Source organism: Fistularia commersonii, chromosome 26 (assembly GCF_037954325.1).
Source record: "Fistularia commersonii isolate RoL2024-O1a breed Wild chromosome 26, RoL_Fcom_v1.0, whole genome shotgun sequence".
Taxonomy (NCBI): Eukaryota; Metazoa; Chordata; class Actinopteri; order Syngnathiformes; family Fistulariidae; genus Fistularia; species Fistularia commersonii.
Window position 1 is genome coordinate 6,057,218 of NC_141309.1, and position 23,385 is coordinate 6,080,602.

The 23,385-nt window shown below is 39.6% G+C and overlaps 3 protein-coding genes across 3 annotated transcripts; 1 reads left to right on the forward strand and 2 right to left on the reverse strand.

Annotated features, from left to right (window-relative positions):
- Positions 1–1,735: 1,735 nt before the first annotated feature.
- c26h2orf68 (chromosome 26 C2orf68 homolog) lies at positions 1,736–4,228 on the reverse strand. The gene is made up of 5 exons (XM_086173626.1): positions 4,177–4,228; positions 3,801–3,940; positions 2,796–2,911; positions 2,572–2,717; positions 1,736–2,481 (listed from the first exon to the last, which is right to left on the reverse strand). The coding sequence occupies exons 2-5, from the start codon at positions 3,908–3,910 to the stop codon at positions 2,359–2,361; spliced, it is 495 nt and encodes a 164-aa protein (XP_086029752.1). The 5' UTR covers positions 3,911–3,940; positions 4,177–4,228; the 3' UTR covers positions 1,736–2,358.
- Positions 4,229–4,255: 27 nt separating this feature from the next.
- On the forward strand, positions 4,256–9,064 carry usp39 (ubiquitin specific peptidase 39). The gene is made up of 13 exons (XM_086173623.1): positions 4,256–4,450; positions 4,768–4,846; positions 4,957–5,051; positions 5,135–5,271; positions 5,634–5,786; positions 5,861–6,086; positions 6,194–6,268; positions 6,421–6,488; positions 7,135–7,323; positions 7,533–7,675; positions 8,110–8,245; positions 8,362–8,448; positions 8,927–9,064. Exons 1-13 carry the CDS (start codon positions 4,390–4,392, stop codon positions 8,978–8,980), a joined length of 1,503 nt encoding a protein of 500 aa, XP_086029749.1. The 5' UTR covers positions 4,256–4,389; the 3' UTR covers positions 8,981–9,064.
- sftpbb (surfactant protein Bb) lies at positions 7,819–13,349 on the reverse strand. Its single transcript, XM_086173624.1, has 11 exons — positions 13,193–13,349; positions 12,901–12,953; positions 12,430–12,504; positions 12,024–12,146; positions 11,813–11,938; positions 11,637–11,717; positions 11,374–11,557; positions 11,141–11,283; positions 10,790–10,870; positions 9,848–9,955; positions 7,819–9,623 (listed from the first exon to the last, which is right to left on the reverse strand). Exons 1-11 carry the CDS (start codon positions 13,242–13,244, stop codon positions 9,579–9,581), a joined length of 1,071 nt encoding a protein of 356 aa, XP_086029750.1. The 5' UTR covers positions 13,245–13,349; the 3' UTR covers positions 7,819–9,578.
- Positions 13,350–23,385: the final 10,036 nt, after the last annotated feature.

Below are 23,385 nucleotides of genomic sequence, written 5' to 3' on the forward strand. Positions count from 1 at the left end.
CACCATCATGTATTCAGTTGCGCTGGTGTTGTTAATTCCATGAATACCCCATAGCATGCATGCATTCTTTTGGCAGCACGCAAAACTGACGCACTTGCCATTGATATTTCCAAAATATCCTCAATATGTAATTTCATCTTCATCAAAGCTGATTTGAGGGAAACCAGATAACATCATGTTATGCCACATGATAGATGGAAACATTCAGATGTTGTGAAACGCCGGTGCCAGGGTTCCGGAGGTTTCATAAAGTCTTGTTTTTTTTTCCTGCCTATATGTTGTAATGTAATATTCTTTATGTAATGTCAAAGAGGCACAACACGATTTGGGTGGGTATGGCTTGTGATTGGATGAAGCTTGGCCAGTAAGTGCAATGAATGGTGTGTATCCCCTCCCTCAGTCATGTGGTAGTTCAAGAATGAAAGGGGAGCCGAAGAAGGGTGTTCCCAGTCTTCGAGGGGAGTGTGCTGTTCAGCCAATCACAGCGCACAACCCTGCCCCTCCTAGAGAAAGCTTTACATAACTCTTGTAAAACTTGGCCGACCATGTGGTCTATAGGCCAAGCCCCAAAATTTACAGGCCTTCTCCTGTTGAATGGACGCCCGTGTAACTTTCCAGTTTTGGGTAGAGTTGCGTCTCCGACATCTAATCGACTGAGTTTGCAGACTGAATCTGAAAAGGCAATGTCATCGTTTATCGAGTATTTGAGGGGCGTTGAATGTTTGTGGGATAATGATAAAGAGTCAAATATTGTTTGGCCACCAATGCATTATGAAATGCTCCAATTTGTGAGTGGGGAAGGCTCACACTGACGGCTGGTTCCATCGTGCCGTCTCCTTGCCGGTCTCCCTTGCGGAAATAATGAAATTGAAAATGGCGGAGAGGCCCTCCAGGTCGGCCGGGTGCTTATAAAAGATCCGTTGCAATGTTATAAAAGCCGAGCGCTTTGGGAAGAAAACGGTAGCAAAACCTGAAGAATGTAATAAAGAAAAAGGAATTATGTGCTTCAACAGTAAGATCAGGGCAAAAAGCCACACTAAAGTAGTTTTTCATGAGCCTCCCACGAGGTGATTTAGGCAGCACTACAATCTCCTTTCCAAGGTTTGTGAGAAGGAGGCTGATGCAATCTCACCATGACTTGCATGAAAAAAATATGCGATTAAGGAACCAATTGTAACAACCTGGCCACCTGGCTGCGGAAGGACAAGTTTGGGCATATGGAAACCCAAGCTCATGCCGGCTGTGCAAATGGTTGCCTCATGCTGCCCCCTGCTGAAGAGAGATTTAATTATGGCCCATTTATTTTATGCAGCAAGATGACCGATGTGGCAATAAGTTTAATTTAATGTTCTATTTATTTCCAGTATGAGAGCTGTTGAGTAGGATGTATGTTGTAGGTATGGTGCACTATGCAGGGTTATAGAGACATGATCAAAGTATTTTCCCAAATAATTCACATTACTTTACACTGGATTGGTGACCTAAAAAAGATGTCCTGCAAAATTAGCAGTGAGAGAAATTACCGCATGTCTCTGTGAAGACAATATAATGCAAAACTGTTAACTATTCTATGATTTAGCATGTTTTATTTAGGTGTGTCTGAGAATTTGGTTTGTGCATGTTTTTGTCTCATTGAATGTTAACCCCAAGCTAAAAATGCTCCAGAAAGGAATGAGTCAGAAGAGTTTTTAAAACTATTTTAGTATTTTAATAGTATAAAGACATCAAAAAAAAAAAAAACACCACATTTTATGGCTGTTTTGTTTCTATGGGAAACGGATGTAACCAGTAATGATGGCTTCTGTGAAGTATAAAAAAATAGGTTTTGACAATCAAAAATAAATTACAATACTTGTGGACATGAAACACAAAAACAGTTAAAACTGTCAAAATGAATATGAACAAAACGTTCACTTTTCAATGCAGTTTACAGATAAAATTCATTTTCATTTTACCAAACCATTTCCAAAACGTTTAAATATCATTTATAAAAAACTAGATCTTTGTAAACAGAAGAAACATAGGACACGCTCAGTGAAGAAGGACTAACAGTACTGCCGGAGTACCTACAGATATGAATAATCGTCTCCGGGAACAGTCTGTCTGAGTAAAATGTACTTGGCGTGAACATGAATGACTTCACTCACACTGATGATTTCAAGCATTGTCCCTTCTCTTTCTCTTTACAATACAGACACCTGACTGCAGATTTTGAGTATCACATTGGTTCTCTGCTGGTCAACAACACAGATTCCTGGCCTCGCTCCTCGATAACTCTGTCAGCGGCATCGATGCTCATCAGAAGGACAGAATCAGGAGTCTTAAGCTCCACTGTAATCACATGTGCCTGTATGTCTCTCAGCGCTTGTCTCTTCTTTTATCCATTTCCATTTGAATCCGGACCTCCAGAGCCGCCTTCATGGCAGAGTCCAAGATGTTCTTCTTTGCGACACGGTCAACTACCCTCTCCGGTGTGTCCTCCTGTGACAGGAAGAAAATTATGGCATACTAAAGCAGAACGAAGCCAATCATAGGTACAGTAAAACACTGCGAGTGGTAATTCATATTAACCTTGTGTACCAGGAATGATGTAATGGTCCCAGAGTCTGCTTGATAGTCAAGCCAGAAGAGTTCACTACCCTGGCTCTCCGTCTCTGTGCTTGACCCACTTTCATTCCACTCCTCCGTCTCGGCACTGCCCCCCGGCTCTGAGCCATCTAGAAAATGTTAAAAACATTACCAGTTAATCCATCGAGCAGACTAACAGCGACAGAGATGAAGTCAAAGGTTCTTACGTCTCTGCCGAGGATGATACACTTGGAGGTCAGGTCGCCGAGGCCGTCTGGGTATCGTCGTGTGTCTCCGTCGCTGAAGCTCTTTGGCTTGTTTCACCTCTTTGTCATAGTCATCTCTTAAAGAGAAGACAACGCAAAAATAAACCTTGAGCAAAGTCGCTTTGGAGAGAGAGTGAAATATATCCAACTGACTAGATATGTTAGTTGAGAAAAAAGGAGCTCATCTCCTAACTTTCAAGCAACTTCCAAACAGGTGAAGGTCGTTTCTTTACATAACATACATTCATTATACACATATGAATGCAATGTTTCTAGAGTAAAACTACAGTTAACAGTTTGGCATAAATAATGTCCTAAGAACAAGAAATATGTTTTTCTTCCCTTCTTATCCCCATTTTCAAACCAATATATACCATTCTAAATGTATTTTTTGCCTACTGTTCTGTATTCTAATATTTTGGCAAAATCACACATGGTGTCATCATAAAACAATGTTGCAGAAAAGGAATGAGGAAACAGAATTCAAGAGTGTATTAATGTTTCCACAAAGTATTGATTTACCCTATTTTCTTACTACTGCTAATGAATTCATTTATTTGGCATCTAATTTAAAACGTGTATAATTAAAAACAAATCCCAATATTATCCTAACTCATGCTTCCACCTTATAATATCACATAATAGTAGTGTGTTGTAGCACCTTGATAAACCACAGTGATGGAAAAATGCAAATAACTGATCTGATATACATACGACCTTCAATATAAACATATCATTAATAGTTTACTAAAGAGATGGAACAACCTTTCTTTTGTATTATGAAGAGATGCGAATGAAACCCAATTTAAGTAAGTTCTTGCCCGCCGGATAAACATCTAATCAACTTTAGAAACATTTAAACAGTTAAGAGTAACAGCAATTTGCCAGACCGTGTGAACTAGTGTTGGTAAACACTGGGCATAATCTAGCCGTTAGCATTAGCAACGAGTGGCCGAGCAAATTCACCGAGCAATCTGGTTCCTCCGGATATGGTGCAGGAAGCCGTGGCTCATATCCAAACGGCCACCAGGTTTGTATTTTAGCTCGTGTACATCATCGTCCCTCAAAACATCCATTTCAAGACAGGTAGCTCAGCAAGAGTAAATCTATTTATCAGATGATAACGTCAAGAGTCAGACATGGCACAGACAGAATACTATGCAATGACAAAAAGCTACAAGGCTAACTAATCTACTAAGTGGTTGTCATGTTAAAGCTATTCCTGAGTTACGCCTTTAATGCAATGATAGATGCAACCATGAAGATATTAAGACGTCAAATGAGCTGTTAAACCCTCTCATACATAATAAATGTCACAAACTTTGAGATCAAAACACATCACCATATCATGATAGGAGGCCATATTGAGGTTTTGTTGTTTCTTGTTTTCGAAACTCCGGGCTAGTTTTTTTTCAGCCACCCACAAATCCAACGTGAACGTAAAACCACCGACGCTTCGTCTACATGACGAAAAACGCGGTGACTGACTGATTCATCCGAAATAAAGTTTTTCTCGCGTGTTATCTGACGCGGAGCCTCAACTCTTACAACCGTGATGGTGTCACTGAAGCGAGAAAGAGATGCTGATTTGGACGACGATGACAATGAGGTCGGAGGTAGGTTTTTTTTAACGTTATTTTAATTGTCTGTGCTGTGCCTGGTTCGCTTGTAACGGCAGCTAGCATAATTGTTATTAGCATTTGAGTGTTTTAGGGTTTGTTGTTTTTAATTGTTGTTTGGTTTTAGACATGGAGTGGCTGGGTTGCCGAAACGTTTTGCAAGATACTTAAAGTCACTGTTGTTTTTAAACATCTGTACCTCAAAACTATTTAGCAGCACAACTGTGAATGCTAGCTTTAGCTAGCATACTGCTACGTGATAAAGAATGAATATTTATCGCCGGGCATATGTTTTCCCACATTTCATGTTGCAGTGACTGTCAAAATAGGACGGGGGCGTGTGGTGGAGGACAGAAGGAGCCGCCACTGTCCCTATCTTGACACCATAAACAGGTTTGAGATGTCATTTCCCACAGCTAATGTTAGCGCTAGACGCTAATGACCGTAGTCTTCATTCATAGCCGTAAAGTTCAATTGGGGTGTTCTCTGTTTTATCCTCCAAGGAGTGTACTCGATTTCGACTTCGAGAAGCTGTGCTCCATCTCCCTTTCCCACATCAATGTCTACGCTTGCCTCATATGTGGGAAATACTTCCAAGGTAGGTGAGGTTCTTTCAAGACACTGTAATGGAAAAGCGTTCAACTCGAGACTTTGTGGACTTGTGTGTTTTGTCCGGTGCAGGCAGAGGTCTGAAGTCCCATGCATACACACACAGTGTGCAGTTCACCCACCACGTGTTCCTTAATCTGCACACACTCAAGTTTTACTGCCTGCCAGACAACTACGAGATCATTGACTCGTCATTGGAAGACATCACGGTAGGTTTTTTTCGAGTGGTTTGACCTGATGCCATCTCACTATTCACGCATGATTTGTATGATAAATAATATTGACTGAAGAGTCACTACACTTGTTCATCTACACCTGTGGACAAACAGATACAAACCGAGATGAATAAGTGAATAGCAGAAACAAAATAATTTTTAAATTAGTCCATTCAAATTGGTACTGTAAGGGTTTATGTTAAATATGATGTTATGGATTCTAAACATAGGTTGAAGTCGTATGTTACTGAAATCTTTGATCGCCACATTTGTTTTATTTGAGAGCATGCACAGTATTGAGCATTGACTGGTTAGTGATAATTCTATCCTATTATTCTATACTTTGTTCTCTGCAGTATGTGTTGAAGCCAACTTTTACCAAGCAGCACATTTCTGGCCTGGACAAGCAGGGTAAACTCTACAGAGCCTACGATGGTACGACCTATTTGCCGGGCATTGTGGGACTCAACAACATCAAGGCCAATGACTACGCTAATGTGGTATTACAGGTACGGAGGAACCGCCTCAGTGGGTATTCTCTGTTCTATAGATGAACAACTTCTGTTTTTTTTAACCTTTTCAGGCATTTTCCAATGTTCCCCCACTGCGAAACTACTTCCTGGAGGAAGAGAACTACAGGGGCATCCGCAGACCACCAGGGGACATTATGTTCCTCTTAGTACAGAGGTTTGGAGAGCTGATGCGCAAACTTTGGAATCCAAGGAACTTCAAGGCCCATGTGTCGCCGCATGAAATGCTGCAAGCTGTTGTTCTGTGCAGCAAGAAGAATTTCCAAATCACCAAGCAAGGTCTTCTTTTTGTATTGAGATTCAGTTTAAGATTTTTTTGTCCTGTGTTTACCTTGTGGGAAATTTTGGTACCATCTGTGTTTTTCGTCTACTTTCCCGCTCTGTAGGAGATGCTGTGGACTTCATGACGTGGTTTTTAAATGCACTGCATAGCGCTCTTGGAGGCACAAAGAAAAAAACAAGTGAGTTGGAGAATAAAAAGAGCTTGATTTCTATTTTTAATGGCAAAGTATAATGTGTATTTAGATTTATTCATGTTTAATTTAAAAATTGAGATGATGTGTCTCATTTTTGTTCGACTTAGTGTTTTATAAATGCCGTCTTCCTGTTACAGCAATCATCACCAAAGCATTCCAGGGTTCCATGCGGATCTTCTCAAAGAAACTACCACATCCAGATTTAGTGAGTGTCCTAGTTGTTCTGAAATTACTATGGATTTTGAAATTTCGGTGTTAAAAAGAAGCCCGATGTATTCACTACTCTAACCAAAACGTTTTAGATGCACATTCTTTTAAGTCAATGATCAATGATTGTTAATCTTATAAAAAGTTGAATTTAAGGCACTGCATTTAATTTGCATGTTTAAAATTATATACATTTTGCATAAATTAATATACATATATATATAAGAACCCTCATACATTTTGTTCATTTTTCTTCTTTTTCTTCTATATGATTTGACCCAGAGCATAAAGATAGAAATGACAAGAGTACTTGGATGTCTGGGCACAGGGCACCTCCTGCCAGGTGTGAAGCTCTGACCTACTATCATAATCAGTACCAGACAGTGGTCATAGCAATCAGCTAAATGAAAATTTTCTGCTATTTACCAAATTAAAAATACAATGGTAAGACTTATTCTATTATACCAGTAAGCCTTGCAAAAGCAGTGGCAGCTGACATATCCAGGAAAAGGGACAAGTATTAGCAATTTTCTTCAAAACCACCTGTCTCCACCTACCCAATCTCTGCTTCACTGTGTTGGTGCTCCATCCGTGTGTTGGTAAAAAAAAACAAAAAAATAACTGCTTGGGCAAATTGTTTGCAGCCACCAGAAGAGAAAGAGGCATTGCTCATAACCGAGGAGTACCAGGAGCAGATGTCAGAGTCAACATTTCTGTTCCTGACCCTCGACCTCCCAACAGCCCCGCTGTACAAGGATGAAAAGGAGCAGCTTATCATCCCTCAAGTCCCGCTCTTCAACATCTTAGCAAAATTTAACGGCAGCACGGAGAAGGTGATCATTCCCACAACTTACCGTAGTGTGGGTTGGACGTGCAAAAATAAGTGAATGCCATAAAACATTACTTGTTTCAAAAGATTGTGTGGTTCAAAATTAACCAGAAATTCTGAAACTGTTTCATGTTCCACCAAAATAATAGGTCAGCTGCTTTATACTATTCTTAAAATTTCAAACACTATTTCTGCATGTCTCTTTTCATCCAGGAATACAAAACCTACAAAGAAAACTTCCTGAAGAGGTTCCAGTTGATCAAGCTGCCTCCGTACCTCATCTTTTGCATCAAAAGATTCACCAAGAACAACTTCTTTGTGGAAAAGAACCCCACCATTGTCAACTTCCCCATCACGTAAGCATGGTTCCCACACTGCAAGATTCAAACTTGGAATTGAAAGATCGTGACAGACAGCAGACAAAACATCATTCGACTTCTTCTCTAAATCTATCAATATGCAAATATCCCCATATACTGCTAAAATAAATCAAAACACATTTGTGCAAGTTGTTTATTTCATGTTAAAGAAAATTATCATATCTTACATTTCAAGCACAACTGATAACACACCAGGACAATTAATAACTTATACTGCATTAAGCTTAGCCAGGTACTTATGTGACTGAAATGGCAATGTTGATCCAAGAGCCAATGTGTCCTGGTGCTGCTGCTATCTTGTGAAAAATATTTTGATAGTGCCATTGGTCTCTCTGTGGACCCCAACAGTTGTGCATGCTCAGAAGGATACGTTACTTCTATTTGTTGTCTCTTTGGATGTGCCTCCGCAGGAACGTGGACCTCCGCGAGTACTTAACCGAAGAGGCCCAAGCCGTGGAGAAGAACACGACTTATGACCTCGTCGCGAACGTAGTGCATGACGGGAAACCCACTGAAGGAGCGTACAGAATACACGTCCTTCATCATGTAAGTTGCATTCATATTAGTAGATGTAACATTTGGACAGGTGTTGCAGCTTCAAGCTTGTGTTTTGGGAATAAATGATGACGACAATAATAATACTAGCACTTGTCCTGAATCAGGGAACGGGGAAGTGGTACGAGATGCAGGATCTGCAGGTGACGGACATCCTCCCCCAGATGATTACCCTGTCAGAGGCCTACATTCAGGTAAGCTGTGTTTCCATGCAACTAAAGTCTGACGAGAGAAACAACCTTGGCTACGATGTACATATATAGCTTTGCCAGGTGCAAGATTGAATTCTTAGAAATGTATTCAAAATACCTGCAACGTTTTGTAATTATTTGCACATTTAAATCGTGTGTTTTATTTTTGCAGAGAAGCTCCTGAGTAGTTGTTCATTTTTGAATAGATTCAAATGTACCGTGTGAGTAATTCTCTGAGGTTGACATTTTTTTTTGTTTAACTGCCAAAAATGCTTTTGTGAAAGCGCCCATGATATTTTCTGCATCGAAGAGCAAATGTTTATTTGGTCATGTCAAGCTTAAAGCCCAAAAGATATTAGCTGAACAGTTTCTGTCAGAGTGGGTTTGTTAATCTGGATAATGCTCATGAAACGTGACAAACAGTCCGTCATCTGTGTACGTCTTCTCTGACATTACGGTGATTTGCTTATTTGTCTTACAGATCTGGAAAAGACAAGAAAGTGACAGCGACACAAACAACCACATGGGGGCATAATCGTTGCAGAAATGGTCTATGTGTGCCCAGAGTGACCTTTGTTTGGAATAAACCAGGTATTTACGTGGCTGAAACATAGCAGCCTCTTTAAAAAGAAGGTGGCAGCAATCATCAGGACTTTGTTTGATTTACTAAGAAGTGAAAACATGAAAAAGTCTCCATATTATTTTGTTTTTCTAAAACCTACTGTTTAATCTTTTAATATGTGGACATTTTTTAAATAAAGAACCACCAGGACATGTCTTTCTATCTATGTGCTGCATGTTGATGGCCAAGGAGATCGGTGGATTCATATGGACATTGAAAACCGAGAAAAGTCACCAAAGCGGAAAACATCAAATTTGAAAATTCCAATCACGAATACAAGCAGAGTTTGAAATGTTTTAGCCTTACATATTCATAGAAACACCTCCATTCACAAAATAGTGAAAGAAATGGTTCTGACTGAATCCCGATTTCAGTCTTGTGACATATTTCACGTAAGCCGTGGAAACATTTGTAGCTGTTTCAGTGCAAGCAAAAGAGTTTAAAAAAAAAAAAAAAATCTGTTCTGAAAAACACAGTATACTCTGGGCTCCGTCTGGTCTTGCACTTGCAGTTACTGATTGTTCTTCCACAAGTATTTCTCACAAAAGGCCAGATTCTGAAAGTAGAGCAAAAACAAATATGAAACAGAAAAGGCAGTTAATCTCTTAAAATGTCAATTCAGATAGCTGCTCAGATATTCTGTGTGACAAAAATGTGAGTGTCTTGCGCAGTCTTGAAGTAAGAAACACCAGTGTTACAATTCTACTTAATGTGATGAGACCCAGTGGTACGTTTCCTTTAGGGGGGTAAACAAGTAAGATGTGACTTGACTTAACTTACATTGCACTTCTGTGCAGTTTTTATGTCCTGGCACCAGTAGCTCGGTCCCCAAGCACAAGGATTCCTCCCTAGTGGCTCCAGCTTCTTTGCTGCACACAGATCGGCCCTCTGAAAGACACAGAGCTAATTAGAAAAGCTACACTTGCTCGTGTATTGACCAGAATAGGTCTGGTGATCCTGTTTATAATTCTACAGTCATGTGTGGAAAAACAATACTGCTACTATCGGTGGTGGACTAATCTAACTTTTTTGACCTTTTACCTTAATTCCATTCTAGACGGCTTTTTACATACACTTCATGACCAGGGAATACCACCTGCCTTCAAATGTATGATTGTGGTTGTTTATGATTTAGAAAAAAAAGGGATACGTTTTTTCTGGTTTCAGAAAAATGTACCCCTTAATTAAATCAGGGTAAAAACCCTCTTGGATCAATTGAAAAATGCAGAATCAGTTCATTCTAGAAGAAAAAAGGACTCTTGACTGCTTGAAGAGTTGACTTGTTCAAGATGCTCACTTCAGATTTAAACAAGAGAATTAAAAGTACTTAAAATGACCAATAGTCATTAGTTTTGAGACACATTTTCCCATTTTAACATTGAATACCTTTTACTTTTAATGCAGCCAGATTAATCTAAAAATGTAATTTCTCTGTTCTGTTAATTACATAAAAAATATAAAATGTTGAGGTACTGAGTCTAGATGTACGGTATGATTAGAATTATGTGTTCAATTCTATTTATTTATGTTTTATAAACATTAAGTCTGCATTTCAAAATATCTGATCAGCAGTAGTATACATCTTTGTTGTTTATACTCGAATCAGTATGGTTGCGTCAAGAACAAGTGCTTGCTAACTGATGGGAATGATATGCAGGAACCTCCCCTTACATATGTTCTACAATTTGTCTGTTCTGTGATGACAAAACTCTTTTCTCTTACCTCACAAAGATCTGAACGTTGCCCCTGGTCCCTAAAAGCCTCCTGCAGTTTGGGGCCATAGATTTGGGTGAAAAGATCACACTGAAAAGAAGAGCAGAGTTTACTGCTTTTTGTACAAAATGACACTTCAGTTGTTTTGTGTGGAACTTGTGATTCCAGAAGCCGTTATAGACTGTTTAGAGCCACTATTGTACAACATTGAGCAAGATAAGCCATTCAAAATTCTAGCGTATGGAATGAAGGAACACACTATAACCAACATTAGGTTATATAAGAAACAAGTTGAGGTACTTTAAAATGTAATTCTATGTCTGTGGTGTGAGTAGAGCCAGGAGGAGCTGAGGGGAATACCTTAGGAATAGCATTTGGATGAAGAGCACACACAGACTGGAGGAAGGTGGACGTCTCTGGTTGGGTTGAGTTGATACCCATGTGAATTCGGCTCAGAAGGGCCAGTGTGCGGCAAGACTCGCAGTCTGAGGGTGCCAGCACGTCTGAAAAATTGGTGATAACACAGCAAAAATGAGGAACCAAATATATTGATGTGTTGTTATTGCCATGCTATAAGTAGAAGTTTCACGAACCTGGGGCAGGTGGGTCCGTAAATACACAAAGGTGCAGCAGGGTGCATATTGTGTGAGGAGCGGCGGATGACAAGAGGAACTCTACTATTTCTTGCCCATATTTGTTGATAAAGTCATTACATTTGTCTTCATAGCTCCGAGGCATGAGGTCGCAGACTTCATTGATTATCTTCAGTAAGGTTTCCTGCAGGGACGAAACAGTGGAATTAAACAAGGTGTAGCATGATGAAGAATGGAAAAATAATTAAATTATGGATTATCACCTCAGTCATATTTTTTGGTAAAAGTGTCTCCAGTTTCTTGATAACAAACAAACACAGGGTGCAGGCAGGGTTCAACTGCTCCTAGAGAAAAGTTAAGCCGATTGACTATATACTGCAACAGTGGAGTTTCACATTTCAGCTTCTGTTTTTTCAAACCCACGTCAGGGTTTTCTTACATTTATGTGGGTGTCAGTGCTGAGTACTGGGACAAGTTCCTCATTGGAGTGGTGGGGGAATATCCTCGGTTCCTCTTTGTTTTGGGCAGAACACAGGCCAAAAACTGCGCAGGTTTCATCTGCTTTCTGTGAATCACACACACTCAAAGCTTTCACTGAGGCCAGATTGTCCATTACTTTTCCAGATTGTCTGACTCTAAGACAAGCTTACCAGGTGACCAGTTGTTTGCTGCAATATTTTGGGCAAATACATCTTAACTTGAGAATCACATTCAGCAGCCTGTTCTTTTGGGAGGTGCTGACAGAGGGCATGCAGGGTTCCATACAGACTTTCCTGCAGAAGCACAGACGTTAATGTAATGATTCAATTTCTGCTCTCTGGCAAGAACAATGAAGGCCTGTGTAGAAAATTGACAAGCATGCAGATATGTGGTACATTTTCCAACCAACAAGTACCAAAACCACTAAACATGATGACATCCCATACAATTTGGATTAACCAATTAAATATTGTTCTACTTTCTATACTGTAAACTGCAACTTTCCCTTAAAAAAAGCCATGTCACAAACTCAACATGTAACCTATAAGATAAAGCTCAGAGACAGGACTGGCTCACCTTTGTATTTGTGCTGGAAATCATGTTGTCAGACAGCTGCAATACTTGACTGCACTGTGAACAAATGTCAGCTCTCTAGCAGGGAGAGATGGACAACAAAAAGAACATAATTTAAATGTGGGGAAAAAATGGTCCTTATTTGAAAGCAGAAGCCTCAGTGGACATAGTGAGCAGTGTTGCTGAAAGCAAATTGGAGATTTTTGTGGTGGTTTACTCAGCATGAATACTTAAGCAGTGTAACCTGGACTGCATGGATGGATATGAAGGTGGACTTGGGTGCATTATGAAATTTGATACAATGACAAGACCTATTCAGATGAAATGACATGTGGGAAAAGAGCATAAAAAAAAAACCCAATATTAAAATTAGCTCCAGACTGTGTGTGTGTGTGTGTGTGTGTGTGTGTGTGTGTTTGTGTTTGTTAGGCCCTGTAAAAGTCATATTTAAATGATTTTTTTTAAGAATCCTACCACTAACTCCAGTCTGACCATCATCCGGGCGTCAATGACGAACCTGCAGTCTCCTAGAAACACCAAGACGGGAAGAACAAAACGTGATCAGGACGATTTTACCGACAAAAGACCGGGACAGGTGGAAATAATGAATAACCTTCGCTTAGGTCAGAAATAAACAATAGCATAACAATCAGCCTTAGCAGGATTCGATGACACACAGGTATTTGACAGCACGCTTCCGGCGGCGGGTCAGGTGATGTTTAAGGAAGATGTCGATTCCACCGTGGTTGCTTGAGTTCCATCTTACCGTAAATCAGAAACACCGCGAAGACCAACAGACTACGTCCCAGGGCAGGCATTATGTGCGGAGGAGCGGGCCTGGGCCGGAGCGGAGGAGCCTCTGGTGTGTTTACCGTCTCGGTGGCAGTGATTCGGGTCACACCGGAAATTTGGACGCGCCGTCTCGCCCAATCAAAGCAGCATAATTTATGCGCAAGCGCAGTGGAGCGATTGCCTCAGACGCACCCTGTATGAGGCAATAAATAAATCCATATTTAGAAAATATAATAAATAATTTGCTAGGTAAATCATTTTAGTACATGGAGAAAATGTCCAGATTAAAGTACCACCGCAGATATTAAATAGATATTGAATATACTGACATCCAAGATCAATAATGAACAGGTCATTATCAAATTATCAATTTGCGATAAATATTAATCTGTTACATTTATCAAATCCAAACACTTGGTATATATCACACTGAATAAAATTAGGCCGAACAATATGTTAAAACTACAGTCTCACCTTGATTCAAAATCCCAATTTAAAGTGGTCTTGTAATTTACTGTGAGGATGTGCTTTCATATTTTTAAATGTTTTGGTTTGTAACTTGGCATACTGTCCTGTTCTTTTTCATCTCATGTAATTATTAGTGCCATTTCGATGTACATGATTTATCCTATAGTTTAAGACACTTTTTAATACAGGCAATGGGTTTTATGTATATGATCTTACACTTGGAATTGAGCCTAAATTCACATGCATCCATAGCATTATGCTTCTCTTTCCTTGTTGGCACAGAACTTTGATTGAAGTACAATAACATAATAATACAATATAATTATGATAATAATAATAATAATACTATTATTAATACTAATACTATTGATAATAATATTAATAGTAATAATGATTATTATTATTATTATCACTCTTGATATTGTTATTCAGATTTAGATTCCTATCTTGTCACCATACATGTATAGCGAAATTTAAGCAGTCTTGCCCGATGTAAAATAGAGCTATAATCAAATTAAATTATAATATTTAACAATAAACGATACAATCTGTAAAGCATCTTTAATTCGCCTGATTCATACAGTGAATATGTTCACATCTTTTCTGGATTTACTTTTTAAATGCTCATGCTATGCCTTGTCTTAATAAAGAAGCACACAAATTAATTCTCCAATTTTAATTAAAATGGAATCCTCCCCTCTCAACCTGTGAGAAGCTTTTGAAGTGACCACTAGATGGAAGCAGAGTAAATTAATGAATCTTATATCTTGAGCTCTCAGTGTTCTTCGATGTGATTTACAGAATTTTACAGTACCTTCATGACACTTTTGTAACACCACCTTAAGGATTCATGTTATATGTACAGAATATGTTTCAGATCGAGGACAAAAGCTGTTCTTCCAGTCTTCAGTTGTAAGCTCCATCAGTAGATAAACACACACAGATTTATTAATGAAGCTTGGTCGTCTTATCAGTGAAAACACTTATTAAACTTGGGAAACAACACGAAAAAAAACTCATTATGTTCATACTGTTAAGGCTTATTGTCATTAACATAATTCCTCTGAGTAGGCCTTTTCTTTTTAAACTAACACTTTATCATTTGTATGATCTTTACTAACTATCTACCTGTACTGAATCATCTTTACTGTCAAGGCACATAATATAACTTGGAAATCATATTAATCCTCCAATAAGTCAATATATGACATTCAGTAACACTCATTGCTAGGGAGATATTTAAAGGCCACTTGAGCATCTGACTAGGAAATAATTGACTGACAAGTTGTAAAGTCTGTGTTTTTCTCCTATCTCTATTCATTCGCACAAACTGTGCATTTACCCAAATAGAAGTGCGTGAGCGCACAAGCAACATATCCTGCTAAAACAAACAAGACAAAATATGAGGAAACAACAAATGGTGATTTTCCCGTTTTCACAGGCAGCGTTCTAGAATGAATATAACAATGGTGATGGAATGACAGGCTTGCTTTCTGATTAAGTCACCGTGAACAAACTTGCATGCACCTGCACAAAACCAACATGCACCTGCACAAAACCAACATGATAACTGCACCAAACCAACACAATATTTTTTGTAACATAAACTAGGACCACCAGGTGCATAGATATGGTATAGTGAAACTGCATGGGTAAATGTTATTTATCAGCTTAATGCTGGTATAAAAGTACAGAGAAGGTCATTGTACCTTTGTGGATCTAGAAAAAGCAACAACAGGGTGCAAAGAGAAGAACTCTGGTACTGTATGAGGAAGTCTGGAGTGAAAGATAAGTGTTAGATTGGTGCACGACTTGTGTGCAAGCTGTGAGACAGGAGTGAGGTGTGACAGAGAGAAGTTCAAGGTGGAGGTGAGACCACTCCGACTACTCCTTTTTGTTTGCAGTGGTGATGGACAGGCTGACAGATGGACCATGGACCATGATGTTTGCAGATGACATTATTTATAGTGAGAGCAGGGAACAGGTGGAGGAAAACCTTGACAGGTGGAGGTATGCGCTGAAAAGGAGAGGAATGAAGGTTAGTTGCAGCAAGACAGAAAATATGTATGTGATTGAGAGGAACCTGGGGGGAGCGGTGAGGCTACAGGGAGTGGAGATCAAGAAGGTGGAGAATTTGAAGTACTTAGGGTCAAGTGTGGAAAAGTGGTGAAGAGACGGGTTCAAGCAGGTTGCAATTGGGTGAACAGTGTCGGGGGTCCTTTTCTTTTCCTTTCAGCTTTTCCCTTCAGGGGTGGCCACAGCGTATCCACCTTCTCCATCGAACCCTATTCTCTGTATCATCCTCTCTGGCACCAACTACCTTCATATCCTCTCTCCCTATGTCCATGAATCTTCTCTTTGGTCTTCCTCTTGACCTCCTGCAGCTGGCAGCTCCAATCCCAGCATCTTTCTAGCAATATATTCACCGTGCCTTCCAATCATCTCAATCTGGCTTCTCTGACCCTCTCTCCAAAACATCCAACATCGGCCGTCCTTCAGATGGACTCATTCCTGATCCTATCCATCCCTGTCACTCCTAAAGAGAACCTGAACATCTCCATCTCTGCAACCTCCAGCTCTGCTTTCTGAACCAGAAGAAAGACCAGAGAGAAAATTCATGGATAGGGAGAAAGAAGACATGAAGTTAGTTGATGTAAGAGAAGAGGATCTAGAGAATAGGATTGGATAGAGGAGGTTGATTTGCTGCGACCAGTACTGAAGGGAAAAGCTGAAAGGAAAAGAAGACGAATTGTGATTTACAAGCCTAAACTGAATTTGAATAAAACAAAGTCTTCCTTTGGATCAGATGCCAAATGTCTCTGGGAAAAGGTAAAATGGCTACAATGGTCATCGGCCGCCAGTTTCAATCAAAAGAATATACTAAGACGGGATAAGAAAGTAAAGTTGAACTCAAAAAAGGGTTCAAATGAAGTGTCTTCACACCCACATAGACGCTGGCATAGAGAACATTGTTTCAGTAACTGACATTTCAATTCCCAGCACATTCTAGACATACTGCCCCCGCTGACTATTATGCAACTCCAATACATGTGCACGTATACATCATGTGAAGTGAAAAGCCCTTTGGCATCCTTTGAACGTACTAATCATAGTTAAAGAGACAATAGCTACTGTCCCATAAGGCCATGTTTGTTGCATCTTTGTTATATAACCATTAGGGTCGTAGCAAGTCACACCCTACGTAGTAACTGTGTTTGTGAGCTGCAGCCAATCATCGCAAAGAAAATGTTGCGAAACAGGGTCGTATCCACGCGCATCTCAGGGCATTGGAAAATAGTTGGATTTCAATGTATTTTGGTAATTCTGCTCAAAAAGGGGAAACACGTTCATATTTGTTTCACTTAGAAGGATATATTACAAGGATTTTTTTGCTGATGGTTTACAGATGTTGGAATAATTCAGCATCTCAGAAAATTAGAGGTTGACATGGTGGTACAGTGGTAAGCGCTTTCGATTCAAGGCAAGATGGTCCTTGATTGTATTCTGATAAGTAGATTCTCCATGTTCAAACCCACGCCTGTGTGGGTTTCTGTGGGTTAATTGAAGAACTGGAATTTCCCAGACGTGTGAATGGTTGTATGTCTCTGTTATGCCGGGCGAACACCTTACGAGTAAACACTTAAGACTAAAGATTTTGAAAAGCCTTGTGTAAAACTATCAAATCACAACAGCTCACATCTTAAGACTAGTTTTTAGAGTCTTAAATCTTGGCGTAGTCTCACTATGCCGAGACTCGGCTGCGAGCAAAAACTGTGGGTCTCACATTTGCAAAGATTTTCGAAAGACCTGTGGAAAACTACAACTAGATTCTTTCAACATTTTTTTTACCGCCATACAATGTTTTCACTGCGTATTTTCAGAGCCTCTGCTATTTCAGTCTAATTATCAGAATCAGAGAAACTTTATTTGTCCCTAAGGGGCAATTGGAGGGCACAAGGGGTAGCAAAGCAACCTAGTGCAGATGAACATCTATAAATATATAAAATTAATATAAATATGTAAAATAAATGTAAAATGAAAATGAGATGAAAGCAAGTGAAGTTAATCCAACATCAATAAGGTGCTTTAAACAAAATATTGTCTTATTTTTAGCACTTTTCGTTCTCCCCTCATAGCTCCACCACCCGCTCCTCTTTCTGGACGCTCCAAACTGATCGGGACGTCCTTCTATGTTACTGTTCATCCAGACGGCCCACAAATACCATCTTTGCTGCCAATAATGCTCTGGTGACTTTTTGTCTACCAGGTCTCCTTTGTCTGGTTTTGTTGGAGCTCATCCATTGATTGCTGATCGGTATCCATGGTAACATAACACTAAGACTTGCGATAATATCAAACATGCTTGGCATTGTCATAAGCTCTAAGGCAATGAAAAGACTGAGATACGACTGCGTGAAGACCTAAGACTACCACCTAACACTTAACCACTGAGATGATGGGATGCGATTCCGCTGCCCCATCTCTCTCAAGAATTCCTTAGGATTTCCTTATGACTACCAGTTTTTAATCTGCGATTGGACAATCGTAAGGCGTAAACCCGGCATTGGTGTGTAAAGGATCACTCCTCAGTTTGAACCGACTTGATGGCTCAGTTAGCAGAGTGGGTGTCCCTTCAATGGGAAGGTTGGCTAACCCGAACCCCGGCTGTCTGCATGTCGAAGTCACTGAACCCCCAAGTACTCCCGATGACCTGGCCAGTGCCTTGCATGGCAGTGTAGGATAATGTGAACCAGTGAAAACCCCTTTGGAACCGCATTGGGATTAAAACGCTTTTAAAATCAGGAACCATTGACTACTTCTGTATGATCTACTGGTGACGGTCCAGAGGGAACGCGGCCTCTTACCCAATGAGATTCCCAAAGTGTGGGCTTCCAGAGCCACCTCATAAATACATCTATTCAGGATGCTTTTTTTTTTTGTGCCAAGCTGGTCCTGAACCTGACACGGCATCAGCGGCGTCTCACCTGGGCTGAGGAGGAAAAAGGAATGCACCTTTGCTCGGTGGTACACGGTCCCGTTTTCACATGAAAGTGAACTTTTAATTTGGAAATCAGACTGGGCGAAGAGTGGAGGGGCACAAAATCCACGCTGTTGGAGGTCCACTCGTGAAGTTTCCACAGTCAGTGATGACTTGAGGAGCCACGTCATCTGGGGAGTTTCTCATCTCCGGTCACACCTGCCTTGCTGCCCAGAGGATCAATACCCGGTTTAATGATCATGGTTTGGCATGACATTCCTCGATTGGCCAGCAAACTGGCCCGTCCTGTAAACAGGGTTTATGTCAAGAGGAAGACGAGAGACGTCAGACCTGACAACACTATCAAAGCAGCCTGGGCTTCCATAACGCCTCAGTCTTTCCTGCAAAAGGAGCCCCAACCGAGTACACAGTGCAGAAACTGAGCATTATGTGAATATACTTTTCAGCAGGCCAACATTTCTTTATCACAAATCCTATTTCATATCACTCTCATGCAATTTTCAAATTTTCCCAGACACTGAATTTGCGGTTTTCAAAGAAACATGTCACTTGGGGTGTAATGAATGTGAATGATATATGGCTTTCCCTGACTCTTAACTAGTAACCGAGATGCACCCGTGTATCACTTTTATTCTAATTCATAAAGCTTAAAAGTATGAATAAAAGCTCTGATAGATGCGTAAAATGTCAATAGCTTTAGGTTCAGATCCGGGAAATCCCATGAAAAAAGATACACGAGAGAGAAACGTGAGCGCATTGTTCATGTATTTTCCTCTATAAGCGGTTCCACGTTTAACAGAAACCAGTTTTGGATGTTCCTTCCGCCCATCTGATGAGAAGAGGCAGTAAAAGTCAGCTTATTGAATTGTGATTTGAAGGAATCTCTTCCTGTATCAGGGTGGATAGTTTAACCTTACAAGAATTTAATCCAGTTCATTAACCGCATTTAAGGTCGATGTGTTTAACTCCCTTGACTTGGGAACTGAAAAAAATGCAACCACAGTTCTTACACTTAAAAGAATTTTCTTTTGCTCCGAAGGTTTGAAATTCTTTCAAGAAACCATCTGACTTACTTTTAGGCTCATAACCTTCTTGGCTATTTTGATTAGTTCTATATAAATGTATGTTGAGTAATTTCCAACAAGTTCAAACGCAACAAAATAAGCTGTGGAAAGTCCGCGGAGCATTAAGGTGCATTTTCACAGAGAATTCCACGACAGTATAGAATATCGTAATTTTAATGTGTACAGTATATGATTTTTCCACAGCTCAGTTCAGACTCTGCAATTGATTGATGTCCTCAGAAAAGGACGGTCACTTTTCCAGTCCGGTGACTTTGAGCTCCTCACGCACAGGAACAATTACTGGTAATTCAATTCTTCCACTTACCAGAATTGCTGCATTCTTTTCCTTCTCCTCAAAATGTCGTCACGCATGAAACCCTTTTAAGTTCACAAAGTTTAAGAAAGTTATACTTGAATACAGAAATGATCTTGATCTTAAAGAAGGACCTTGACTGTGACAATAATAATGATAATAATAATAATAAAAGTATATTATTTCATGCAAGATGATCTTTACTCCTGTGGCATGCATGCATTAATAACTCAAAAGGCTATATCTATGTGCATGTATGTATGTATGTATGCGTGTCTATATATATATATTCGTACATACATGCTTCCCTCAAGAGGGAAAATTAAGACAATGCCTGATATTTGTTTATCTTGAGAGAATTTGGTATAATTCCAGGAAGCTATGAACATAGGCACCCCGCCACACACACACCAACATACTTTTTTTGTGTTTGTGTGTGAGTCATTCAATCTGGTATTGACTGCAAGTAGCTCACATGCAGTCTGTGCTTGTTTTTCAACCTATGTAATGTTATCCGGTAAGCGTGTGCATCGTGGGGGGTATTGTCTGTCTAGGATAACTGTGAATATCTTTTTAAAAAAGCAAACATATGTATATATACGGTATTTGTGTGTGCATATATATATATATATATATATATGTATGTATGTGTGTGTGTGTATATACATGTATATATATTTCTGTGTATATGTATACGTATATATATGTGTGTAAAGATATATGTGCTTGTGTGTGTGTATATATACATATATTTATATGCACACACACATATGTATATAAATGTATATATACACAGTGTGTGCATATACATATTCGTGTGTGTGCATACATGCATATATATATATGAGTGAGAGAGCGATTCATAATTGGATATATAAATATGTATACCTTTTTTTAAACATATGGTTGGTTGTTTACATTGCAATTAAGATAATTCAGATGTGATTTTTACTGCGTCACGTTTTTATTTATCTAATCCTTGTATAAATTTAAGAATCAGCTGTTGTGGAAAGCCCAAGGCACTCGAGATTTATAGCTCCCATTGTCTGCCCATACAATTTTTATAATTATATTCTCAACATCATTTTGGTTGCAACATTTCACTCAGTCTCATGTCGTATTTGATTAATTTGACACACAGGAATGTTTGAAGATAATCCAGTTTGCCAGGGATGTGATCAAGGCGCATCCAAGTAGGTTAGATATTTTTCTCATCAGTCAGAAGCTGCATTTCCAGTCGATGACATACTGACCCACACACACACACACACACACACACACACACACACACACACACACACACACACACACACACACACACACACACACACACACACACACACACACACACACACACACACACACACACACAGAGGATTTCCTGACAAATGCATGTACAAAAAGCAATGCTTTAATCTAAGGGCAGAAAAAGAAACTATATTTTCTACAATTTTATCCCCCATCTCGTTTCTCAGTCAGAGGGACAGTGGCATTGGTATCAAGGCTGAGATCAAGATTTTCAAATCCACCCTTTAGCTGCATCAGAGGAGGATTGTCAAGCTGCTCTGTGTCAAGAAGTCCCCCCATGCTTTCTGTGTTTTGGGAGGTCAGCCACCAAAGAACCCTGTGTGTGTTGGATTGGCCCTAAAACAACCGCTTTTTCTCAAAGTGGGTTGGATGGCACAATGTGTTGACCTCCCCAAGACATCTTCCTCAGTTTTCACCACCCTTCCACTTCCACTTGCATTCAGGCGATGCAGCGACAAATGAACCATTAAAAAAGCATCCCTGTACATCGAGATCTGACCCCGACTGCACTTGATGGGAGCCTCAAGAACACAAGGGCCCGTGTTTTGGCACAATTGTGATTGACTTTTTTAAATTCATAATGTGAACGTTTTATGCCGGTTACTTTCCCGATCCAATGTTATTAACTTTTCCACAACTGCAGGTCACAGTTGAATTCCGGCGCAGGCCTTGACACAAAATGTCTGTGACGTCTCAGGCGCCTGGCTGTGGGTGAGGATTACCGGCAGAGACAAAAAGTGCGATAATAGGCTTCCTGGTGTCTGACGAGGAAGGATTCATTTAAATGACAGTACTGTCGTTTCCGCCTTCTTTCGTACATATTTTCAGTTTTACTATATTGAATTTGAAGATTTTGGACATCATGTTTGCATTATAATTTTGCCCTCATGTTGCTCTATTGTGCTCTTACTGCAGTAGTTTTGCAGTACCGCATTACCTGCTGAATGATGGCGGAAATTAAGTTTCAATACTGTAAGGGAAGGTTGATGGTATATTGAATTCCCCGTCCTTTTAATTATTAATAACCTGTTTGTGCAAATGCGAGCCGAAAAACACGGACTGACATCCTGGACTTGCAAAATGATTTTCCAACTTCAGTGACTTATTTACCAAATCGCCGTTGAGTCTTTTTCTTTCATCTAAATGCCATTAGAAAGAAAATATTGTGCCAAAAATGTTCTTGGCGTTTGTTGGGTACTGGCAATGTTCAGCTCTGTTTAAGATTTGTAAATGTACATATCTTGAATAATAGATAATCGTATTAATATTATTTCTATTACTATTGCCTATTATTATTACTGATAATGTGTGATAGCCGTGACATCCAGTATTCTTGGGGGATAATATCTACTTACCTGGGTGCCTGAAATAAGTATGTAATATTATTAATATTACTTCTATTTCTATTGTCAATATTTATGATTATTATTGTTGTTGTTATAATTATTATTATTATTCTTTTGTGATAGCTGTAACATCCAGTATTTCCTGCGATTGACTCTTCTTACCTGCATACCTGGAATAATGACCATATTATCATTATTATTATTATTAATTTTGTTTTTGTTGTGGTTGTAGTTATTATTATTATTATTATTATTACACAGGTTAAAGCAGGTTGGAAAGGGTGGAGAAAAGTGTCAGGGGTACTATGAGATAGAAGATTATCAGCCAGAATGAAAGGAAAGGTGTACAAGACAGTGGTGAGAACAGCGATGCTGTATGATCTAGAAACAGTTACAATGAAGAAAAGACAGGAGGAAGAGCTGGAGGTTGCAGAGATGAGGATGCTAAGCTTCTCTTTGGGAGTGACCAGGATAGATTGGATCAGGAATGAGTCCATCAGAGGGACAACATATGTTAGATGTTTTGGAGAGAAGGTCAGAAACGCAAGGCGGAGATGGTTGGGTCATATACAGTGGAGGGATAGTGAATTTATTGCTGGATGGCTGCTGGAATTGGAGGTCGAGAAGAAGACCAAAGAGAAGATTTATGGACGTAGTGAGAGGATATGA

Bases quoted from the DNA above. Each gene is read 5' to 3' on its own strand.
- c26h2orf68 (XM_086173626.1), bottom strand. From the start codon at position 3,910: ATGGATGTTTTGAGGGACGATGATGTACACGAGCTAAAATACAAACCT. The intron at 2,912-3,800 runs GTGAATTTGCTC...CTTCTCTTTAAG, and splicing joins CGGAGGAACCAGATTGCTCG to AGATGACTATGACAAAGAGG. The intron at 2,482-2,571 runs GTTAATATGAAT...TTCCTGTCACAG, and splicing joins CATCATTCCTGGTACACAAG to GAGGACACACCGGAGAGGGT.
- usp39 (XM_086173623.1), top strand. From the start codon at position 4,390: ATGGTGTCACTGAAGCGAGAAAGAGATGCTGATTTGGACGACGATGAC. The intron at 5,272-5,633 runs GTAGGTTTTTTT...TGTTCTCTGCAG, and splicing joins CGTCATTGGAAGACATCACG to TATGTGTTGAAGCCAACTTT. The intron at 6,269-6,420 runs GTGAGTTGGAGA...TTCCTGTTACAG, and splicing joins AGGCACAAAGAAAAAAACAA to CAATCATCACCAAAGCATTC.
- sftpbb (XM_086173624.1), bottom strand. From the start codon at position 13,244: ATGCCTGCCCTGGGACGTAGTCTGTTGGTCTTCGCGGTGTTTCTGATT. The intron at 11,939-12,023 runs GTAAGCTTGTCT...TGTGATTCACAG, and splicing joins AGCAAACAACTGGTCACCTG to AAAGCAGATGAAACCTGCGC. The intron at 11,284-11,373 runs GTTCGTGAAACT...CCAATTTTTCAG, and splicing joins TACGGACCCACCTGCCCCAG to ACGTGCTGGCACCCTCAGAC.